Source organism: Astatotilapia calliptera, chromosome 23 (genome assembly GCF_900246225.1).
Source record: "Astatotilapia calliptera chromosome 23, fAstCal1.2, whole genome shotgun sequence".
NCBI classification, from domain to species: Eukaryota; Metazoa; Chordata; class Actinopteri; order Cichliformes; family Cichlidae; genus Astatotilapia; species Astatotilapia calliptera.
This window is the reverse complement of record NC_039323.1, coordinates 18896152-18906183: the sequence shown is the minus strand read 5'-3', so window position 1 is coordinate 18906183 and position 10032 is coordinate 18896152. Positions and strand designations below refer to the sequence as shown.

The window sequence follows — 10032 nt, the reverse complement described above, 5'->3', positions numbered from 1 at the left end:
TGTTAATTGTGACTTGTATGTTCATATGTTTTTTTTTTTTTACCAAACAATAATTCAGTATCAACAAAACTGATCTTGGGTTGTGTTAAACTGCAGCAGTATTAACTCACAGTAGGACTCGAGTTGTTGAGAAAAAGTAAACATGTAGGTTTAAACATAACCGACTCATCAGTCTGGCTCAAACTTTGACCCTCTGGTCAATAATCCCCCCCTCCAGAGGACGGACAGAGAGACATAGACGGGCAAACAAAGAAGGACACACTGAGTACTGCTGGATCTGGTTCTGAGGTTCTGCTTACAGGTCTGAATCATAATGGAACCAACATCAAAACCTGCTGCTGTTCTGCTGCTGTTTCTCCTGCACAGCTGTGTGGCAAACCATGGTAATGAACTCCTTTCTTCTTCAATGTGTGAACTGGTGTTTTTAGTGCTCATATTACTGGTACTAAATGTAGGATCATCATATGACTAATCTAGATCAAAATTGTACTTTGGTTTGAATATATGTCGATTTAAGTCTTTTATGAAAGTTCATTAGAAGACAGAAAGTAACCCTCAGTCTGTGTATCTGTACATTTGATTGTTTAACCAAATATCACTTTTTTTTCTTCTTCTCTTGTCTTGAATTTGATGAACACTAAACCAAATGAACCATTTTAAATCTGGTCTGGAAGTATAATTACAAAGACTGTAAAAACAGTCTTTGTAATTAGTACTACTATCACTTCTACAATTACCCGATAGAAATACGTGTATAATATGATTGAAATCAATTCTCAAGTATGTAAATTACTGACCTTTACTTAAGATATGTTTTCAGTCCATTACTTTTATTTTTGGAGTACGTAGTTAATACAGTATTTTTATATGCCATGCATTTTGCCAAAGGGGGGAGGTGGGTGAAACACAATCACCTGGAAGAGGCAGACCCTGTAAATTATTTATAAAGCATATTGTGTCATTTGACAAAATCTTCCTCATTATTAGACAGAAGATAAATGGAAGAATGGAAAAATTTTATACAAATCCAATCCCAAAAAGTTGGAACATTGTGTAAATTAAAACATTAAAACCATATCTCATGGTGAATTTGATAGCAGCAGCACATCTGAAAGGACTGTGTTTACCACTGTCTAGCGTCTCCTGTCCTTTATAAACGGTCTGTAAACGTCATGGATGAGGAGAGCAGCTGATGTAATTTTGGAAGAGGTACTTTGTCCCATTTTTGTCTGATAGAGGATTCTAGCTGCTCAACAGTCCCAGGTCATCTTGCATTTGATCATTTGTGTGACTACAGAACAGATTTTAAATTAAACTGGAGGCTGAGTGTTGGTGATGCTGGAAGGGTTTAACTGATTTTCTATCTTTGTTGTAGTTTTTCTCAGTGGCCACCTCGCCTCACAGGTTTTGGTCCGGAACAGACGAGCCAACCAGATGTTTGAGGAGCTGAAAGCAGGTGACCAAACAGCAGCTTTTCTCCTCATTATTACATCCACTATGGTTTGACATCTTGACCATTCGTATCATTCTGTGTCTACTGAAATCATAAAATTCCTTGATTCAAATAAATGTTTGTACAGGGAGCAGGTTCATTTCTCTCCCTTTTCGTATCTACTTTAGATTCAATTGTAATCACGTACTTTAGCATGTGCTGCAGGTTTGGAACAATATTAGCTTTGAGTCTTTGTTGACTGGAGGTGGGCAGAGACTGCTAAATGTTAGCATTAATTCTGGAAAGTAAATCAAAAAGAAACAAAAAGAGCCAAACAGAGACAACAAACAACTGTGAAGTGACACAAAATTACTATAACATGTTTTACAGGTGCTCTCTATGTTTGTGTCTCATGATACTGTCACGATTATAGTGTGTTAATGTGGATTATTTCATATCAGGGAACCTGGAGAGAGAGTGTGTGGAGGAAATCTGCGACCACGAAGAAGCCAGAGAGGTGTTTGAGCAGCCAGATAAAACAGTATGTTTTTACTTCTCTCTCCTGTCAGAAGTTTTAACAGCACTGAGATCAGTTCAAAGTCTCATCGCAAAACAATCTCTCTTCCTACAGGAAAAATTCTGGAACAAATACCTCGGTGAGATATACTGGATTTAAACATGGAAACAAATATGTTCAATACTAAGAGATAAGTATAAGTATATGAACAGTATGATTTTTTTTATTACAATAAATGAATAAAAAACATTTCTTTCTTCAATTTTCTTGTTTTGTGTAACCAACAGTTCCACAGTCTTTCAGTTTATCAGAGGAAATTCTCATATTAAGTGATTTTAAACAAACAAAACATCCATCCATCGATCCTTTTTCTTCTGCTTCTCTGTGCCCCGGTCATGAGGGCAGCAGCCTACACAGAAGCCCAGAGCCCCTCCTACCACCACCACCACATACCCCCAGAAAACTTGTATCCTCCCCCCCTCCCTGACAGAGATGTTTGTGTTTGGATGGATGTTTTGGTCCAGTTTAGATTTGATGTGTTTCTGAATAGAACTAGAATTGGTTGGATGTTTCTGTGCTTTCTGTTGGTTTGAATGAATTTGATTTTGTTTAATCTTGTTATTTATTGATTTTTATTTATTTTTTTGCTTCTGTTAAACTTTGTGCAGTTGGATGAACACAAGCAGAGTCCAATTTTTCACGTTATTTGTACACCAGAGTTTATTCAGCTGTGAGCTGCACTGCAAACATGAACAAAATCAAGAACAGCACACAAAGGGAACACACCAACATCTCACTGTGTCTGTCTATTTGTTCTGCAGACTGTAAAGGAACTCGGATGTCAAGAACAGCAAAAAACATCAATCTCATCAGAAAATGCATAGAAGGTGAATATAAATGAACACAATAAATAATAAAACAGTTAACTAGTGTAGATTAACGCAGAGTGTGTGTCTGTCCTCAGGTCAGTGTATTTCTGGTCAGGGTAATGGTGTGAACTACGAAGGAGACATCAGCATCACGCAGTCGGGCAGAGTGTGTCAACACTGGAGGCACAGCTTTCCACATCCTATCTTTAGGTAACTGAGCAATTCCCCACATAAAAACAAAAATTACAGTCCTGGAACTAACTAACGAGCTTCTTAAATTAGGTAAGAAATAACCAAAGCAAAGCAACATATTACTCATTACCTGAGCAAAAGCAGAAAAACACAAAGGACATCTAATTTAGTCATATTTAAAAGGGCTAGCTCACAAACTAACTGGTAAAACAAAAATTATTAACCACCCAAATTATAACTCAGTAATGTTGTGATGCATGCTCAATCATTCAGGTAAGTAAATCTCCAAAAGTTGATTCTGTTCCTCTGGACGTAGCGTGTTCACATCGCTGGTTTCCTCACTCATCCAAGTGACTTCTTCAGTCTCAGCTGACTGCAGGTTTCCCCAAATCTTATAAACAGTACATTTGCATAATGACTGAAACCAGCCCACTGAAGGAACAATGGGCTGGGAGGTCAGTTCCTTGATCATTAATATGCAAATTCTCATGACCATCAACAACCACTGACCAAAGGCCATTATTAAAGTACCATTCACAGAGAGTTGGGGAATGGCTGCAATCACAGCATTGTAAGATGGCGAAAGATGTACCCTTAGGCCCCCTCCTCGATTCAGAGATGGTCTTTCCCTTTTCACGTAAATGGCCTCCTTGACTGTTTTTATTGGAAAATTACAAGACCAAGCAATATGAAAAAAGTGTACTTAAACAGCTCAAACCAGTGTTCCTCCCTGTCCAGGATGTGTACATCCTCATTAGGTGTAAATGTCGGTGTAGCTGTAGGTGTGAACAGACTGCAGAGTCCTGGCCCGACGAGGTAGCTCGTCTGTGTTGTGCCATCCGCTTCGCGAGAGGTTGTTTGGTTTCCCTGACGTATAAATCCTGGCAATCCTCCTGGCACTTAACAGCGTGCACTATGTTACTCTGTGTCGGGGGACCCGATCCTTGGGGTGGACCAATTTTTTGGCGCAGTGTGTTTTGGGTTTTGAAAGTCACAGAGACACGATGCATCAGAACTGTTCTGATACTCCTGACACATATGGGATCATTACAGGTTTTCGCCTAGGCAGCAGTTGTCCTTCTCTCCTGGATCGGCTGGAGCTTTCTTTTGGCGCCTTCTTTAATGATCAAGGAACTGACTTCCCAGCCCATTGTTCCTTCAGTGGCGCTAGTTTCAGTTATTATGGAAATGTACAGTACTGTTTATAAGATTTGGGAAACCTGCAGTCAACTGAGACTGAAGAAGTCACTTGGATTTACTTACGTGATTGAGCATGAATCAAGACATCTATAGCTTTGCTTTTGCAGATGATCAGTACAGCATCCGTATTAGTGCAGAGGTCATGCCAATCTGACAGTCTTCCCGTTCCATTCTGTTCACACTGGTGAACAGCACACTGAGATCCTTCCTCCACTTGGGGAAGTAATTCATTCCCTGTTTTCCTGTGTGTCTGCAGAGAGTATAACACTTCAGAACCAGGCAGCAATTTGAAGGAGAATTTCTGCAGAAACCCTGACCATCGTCCAGAAGGTCCCTGGTGTTTTACCAAAGACCCATCTGTCCAGAAAGAGACCTGCAGAGTACCAATATGTGGCAAGTATCTGCTATAGCCACTGAGTAAAGATTATGAATACAATGATAATAATTAATATTCTTGCACCATTTTAGGCTAGTTGACACTCTTGTACTAGTAATGTTGGAAAGCCATGTCGGCACCTAACATGAGCTGCTCAGAACTCACTGAATTTCTTCCACAGACTCTTCTTACATCCTGGAGTGTTTCAGGGCTCATATACAATTTAGGATTATATTTTTCTGTAGTTTGAGCTCCAAGTTCTGTCAGCTGATCTTTTTTTTTTTTTTTTTTTGGTTAAAGGTGAAGACTTTGTCCCACCCACTGTGGCAACGAAACCACAGAAACCTATAGTGTGCTTGCCTAATTATGGTATAGAATATAATGGGGACCTAAGTGTTACCATAGGAGGTCACACCTGCCTGCCATGGTCATTACCGGAGGTAAAAACCCTCAGTCGGGACAAAGAGTTCATCCCTGAAGTTCAGCTGCAGACCAACAAGTGCCGAAATCCTGACAGTGACTCTGAGGGCCCCTGGTGCTATGTCAGGATTGCTGGAAATATAACAATGGACTACTGTGATCTGCAGCTATGTGGTAGAGTACAAACCTACAATCCACTATTAAATAAATCCACCTGTTTACCTGCCCCTTACCTTTTCAATTGTCCACCTGTTTCCTGCAGATGACCCACTATTAGGGCCTGAGCAAACAACTGTGACCGAAGGCAGGGAGCGCTCCGTCTTAGGTCAGGCCAGGAAAAACCTTTTCAGTCCTCGCACGTTTGGACAAGGAGAGGATGGTGAGTGCACTTAATGGGCAGTGACAGCAAGCATCAGGTAATCACTGTACCCCAAAAAGCTGAAAGAGAACAATTCAAGAAGCAGGTGATCCATCTAGCCTGTTAATAGTTTTGTTGTGTTTGACCATCTATCAAAGTTTTTATTTACTTCTTGTATTGCAGATTGTGGACAGCGTCCCCTGTTTGAAAAGATAAGCAAAAAAGATCAAAACGAAGCAGAGCTTGTGCAGTCATACGGACGTATCGTTGGGGGTGATGACGCTGAAGTGGGCTCAGCTCCATGGTAATGACACTAGATAAACAACATGACTTTAAGGATGGTTGACAAAATTGTTCTGAATGTCTGGTAAAACAGATCAGACTCCCATCAGGAGATTATCAAGATAACATTAGATATACTTGATTTATCCCAACATTCAGGAAACTGCAGCACCATAGCACCCAAAACATAAAAACTGTAAAATACATAGAACACCACAAAACCAAATATCTTGAAAGATAAATAAAATACACACAAGAAAGAGCTGAGGTAACAAGGAAACATAAAAAGTGAAGGATTCAAAAAGTAAAAATGAAAATATTTAGGAGCTTGTAGTACAATCAAGCAAATAAATACAAGTATGACACCGGGAACGTTCAACATCTGCCTCTTCAGCTTAGACAGATGTTGAAAGTTTGTATGCTGCCTGGCAAGGACAGAATGCAAAGGGTGGGCCAGGTCATCCAGTTATTATGCATAGCCATACGCCACAACCATACTCATTTGGGTGACCTCTGTGTCAGCTGATAGAGGAATCTAAACAGTGATAAGATGATAAGAACAGATTAGTAATATGGACACATTCCACAGTGAGCAGTTTGTAATCCTGACACATTTGTTCTTCCCATTGTCCATTCTGCCAGTCAGAAACAAATAAATGAACCATTAAGAAATGAACTGTTTCTGTCACCTTTTGAATGACTTTTTATTTCTAACTTAATAGATAATTTCGTTGTTTGCAGGCAGGTGATGCTGTACAAGCGTAGCCCACAGGAGTTATTGTGTGGAGCCAGTCTGATCAGTGATCAGTGGATCCTCACTGCAGCTCACTGCATCCTTTACCCACCCTGGAACAAGAACTTCACCATCAACGATATACTGGTCCGCCTGGGAAAACACAACAGAGCCCAGTAAGAAGGCGTGTCTGTCTTAATTATCATTAGTTTCATTTGAAGGCCTGTTGGAATTATATCATTTTTTTTCTAGGTTTGAGCGTAACATTGAGAAGATTGTGGCAATTGATGAAATCATTGTCCACCCCAAGTACAACTGGAAAGAAAACCTGAACCGTGACATCGCTCTGCTGCACATGAGAAGGCCGGTCACATTCACTGATAAGATCCATCCTATCTGCCTGCCCAGCAAGCCCGTCGCCAAGTTGTAAGACAAACGCAACATTTGCAACCAATTACAAGTTGACAAGTTCAGACCAAATTCTTTAATTATATTTCCCACACAAATCAAAAGAAAGGGGTGAAAATGTGTCTTTTGCCTTTTATCTAACTTGGCACAGATTATTGTTTTCTTTCAGGACATGGTAGATTCCTCTCTTTAGGACAATCAATCAATCAATCAATCAATCAAAGCTTTATTCGCCACATACAGGTTGCCCTGCAGTGAAATGGGACAACCCCGACCTTATACACACAACACAGACATTACATGGGGATACAAGTCGGAGACAGACTCCATCTCTGCTCAATGTGAAGTAGTTAAATCGCTACTGCGGTGAAAAGCAGCGCCATAGATTAGCTTAAAGCTGAGTGGTGGACCTATATTGCCTATTGGTAAAGCAATTTACCAACTTACTGCTATTTGTGCCACTCATCTAAACTGACTAAACACAGACATCCAAAATCAGTTTTGTCCTGATGGGGTTAACTAAAACATTCAGACTGGTGTTTTTACCTTTCTCTAACATGAGTCTTGTGTAGTGCTGGCATATCAACAAAACTGAACGGAGAATTGAATTTCCAGTTTTGTCAAGTGATCTGGAGCGTTTTTATGTGGGGGAGACTCTGGGTCCGACATAGAGCTTGCTGGAGAGATTATTTTGTTCATATGGTGTTGAATACTGCTAGAAATATTAATCGGGGAGGTATCAACACAGTTTATTATTGTGCCAAGGACTTTGCTTAAAGTCCTCAGTAAACAACAATTTGATTAAATCAAGTCAGGTCCTCAAACTTGGTCACATAGCTATTTCTGCATAGATATCGATTTTCCTTTCTCCAGTTATCCTGCAGGGGGTTAAAAGATTCTTCAGATCCCACAGATTCCTTCTGTCTTCTTGGAAAGTCTAAAGTAATGCAAAGACTGCGCCAGTAGAGGGTGCTATTAAGAACTGTGGTCAGAGACACTTTGGTTCAGTGAGGTTTATACCTTGTGATATACCTGACTGGTATTTTTTCCGGCAGTCTGATGTCTGAAGGCTTTAAGGGCCGAGTTACCGGGTGGGGGAACCTGAAGGAAAGCTGGAACCCTGCAGTGAGAAATTTACCATCAGTCCTTCAGCAAATCCACCTACCGATAGTGGACCAGAACATCTGCCGCAGCTCCACTTCAGTCAAGATCACAGACAACATGTTCTGTGCTGGTAAAACAAAACAAAAGATTTTCCACATTTGTTCAAGAAAATGCTTGTTTATATTTTATCTTTGGCTTATTTTTGGTCCAACTGTTTGATCCTGAATAAACCCCTGGTGTGCTGAGTGATGCTGCCATCTCATTGGCTGCACTGAATGGAATTTGGTTGTTTCTCTCAGGATGATCCTGCATCTCCTGAAGGTGTCATAGTTTCTCTATAATTACAGTCTCTGGTTGTTTCAGGTTATAAACCAGACGATAACCATCGTGGAGACGCCTGTGAGGGAGACAGCGGCGGACCTTTTGTGATGAAGGTGAGAATCACAATGAAAGAAGAACAAATGATAGATTAAGTCTCCTCTTTACCATTTCTTATCATTAGATAACATCTGGTTTATATCTCAAGCAGCTGTTTTTTTAATATATTTGTTAAATAAATTATAAGACCGATGGCACGAGAACACACAGAAGTGACATCATGTTTTAATTAACACATAGTAATAAATTATGTAGACTGTGTATTAACTCTTAATTATATAATCAAGTTAACATTTACATTAAAAATGTAATTTTTTCTCGTTCACAAGTTGAACAGTAGTGTAATGGGATTTTCTTATTCCTGACACGTTAAAATTGTTAACGAATTTCCTGAAAATCTGTCTGGACATTAACAGTATTTTATAGTCATAAAATATATAACCATAATCCAAATATGTAAAATTTATGAAAATGCAAAATGTTGTAATAGGAAATACCAATGCTTGAGTTGACCTGTGCCGAAGTCATACAGCCATGCTTTCTCCAACTAAATTCCCAGTCACACAATCCTAGAGACCAGATGGTAACCCCATGGCAACCAAAGGGGAAAATGTGTGTTCTCTGGGACACCAATGATGATTTGATTCATACAGTTTGTTCAGGGTTTATTCAGTGATTTCATTTATCGCTTTAACTTTGTGTGCATTTTTTTTTATGTAGTTGATTATAAATTATTTTTGTGGTCTGTAAATCACTTTCTACCTAGGTTTTGAAAAGTGCCACACAGCACTGATTTTATTATTATTAATATTAGCATTAAAACATATACACTGCACAATCATACACCAATATTTCACTGGACCTACTTCACCTACTAATGGGAAGGTTGTTGGTTTGATCCCTGTCTGTGTCCCAAATACCCTTTGAGCACTTTGGCATCAGAAACCTTCATCAAAAAGGGGTTAGGGTAAAAAGCGTGTAAAGTCTTCAGATTTGCCTAATTGGCAGCCTCAATCTTCATTTATTATCTCAATTTAGAGAAAAGCAGTAAATCCTCACAGTTAAGTGTTATTTGGCATTTTTGCTTAAAAATTGAAAAAATAGTTAAAATATTTATAGAGTTTTTCGTCCTTTCAGCTCTGAAAAGACTTTTCTACCATTTACAAAAGGTTCAATCTGAGAATTTAGAATAGCTGCCTTTGCAAACAATGAGTCTTATTTTGAAACGGTCTTCCTGTGCAGTACCCGGCAGAGAACCGCTGGTATCAGATCGGCATCGTGTCATGGGGAGAGGGCTGTGATCGTGACGGGAAGTACGGCTTCTACACTCACCTGTTCAGGATGACCAGGTGGATAGGCAAAGTTATCGAAAAGATGGGAGGAAGCGAAGATGAGTAAACACAAACCATCGATGTCAATCACTTCACATTGAACCCTGTTAAGCAGCATGGCCCCAATAAAAATTGTTAACGCATTGTACCCTGGCCTCTGGTGTTATTCAAAAGCCTTGGTTTGACCTGCAGCAATAAGAGTCAGTAATAACAAATAAGCCAACGTGATCTTAGGAGTTCTCTGGGGATTTTTCCAGAGGTTTGTAGCAACCAGTCAACAGATTGTTAACATAAACAGAGGTTATAGCTGCACTGTACATCCCTTTACTGTTTATTCATACATGACAGAGGCTCTAAAGTGTTCTCATTATGTTTGTTTACTCCTGAATCATCTTCATCTGTTGAGCCATTTTCATGATCTCTTTGACTTCA

General features: G+C 39.6%; 1 protein-coding gene across 1 annotated transcript; it reads left to right on the top strand.

Annotated features, from left to right (window-relative positions):
• The first annotated feature begins 220 nt into the window (after positions 1-220).
• LOC113015525 (prothrombin-like) lies at positions 221-9748 on the top strand. The gene is made up of 15 exons (XM_026157522.1): positions 221-383; positions 1376-1456; positions 1894-1973; positions 2064-2088; positions 2771-2836; positions 2914-3028; positions 4467-4603; positions 4887-5180; positions 5269-5385; positions 5548-5668; positions 6388-6555; positions 6632-6805; positions 7843-8021; positions 8255-8325; positions 9512-9748. The coding sequence occupies exons 1-15, from the start codon at positions 314-316 to the stop codon at positions 9665-9667; spliced, it is 1854 nt and encodes a 617-aa protein (XP_026013307.1). The 5' UTR covers positions 221-313; the 3' UTR covers positions 9668-9748.
• The last annotated feature ends 284 nt before the right edge of the window (positions 9749-10032 follow it).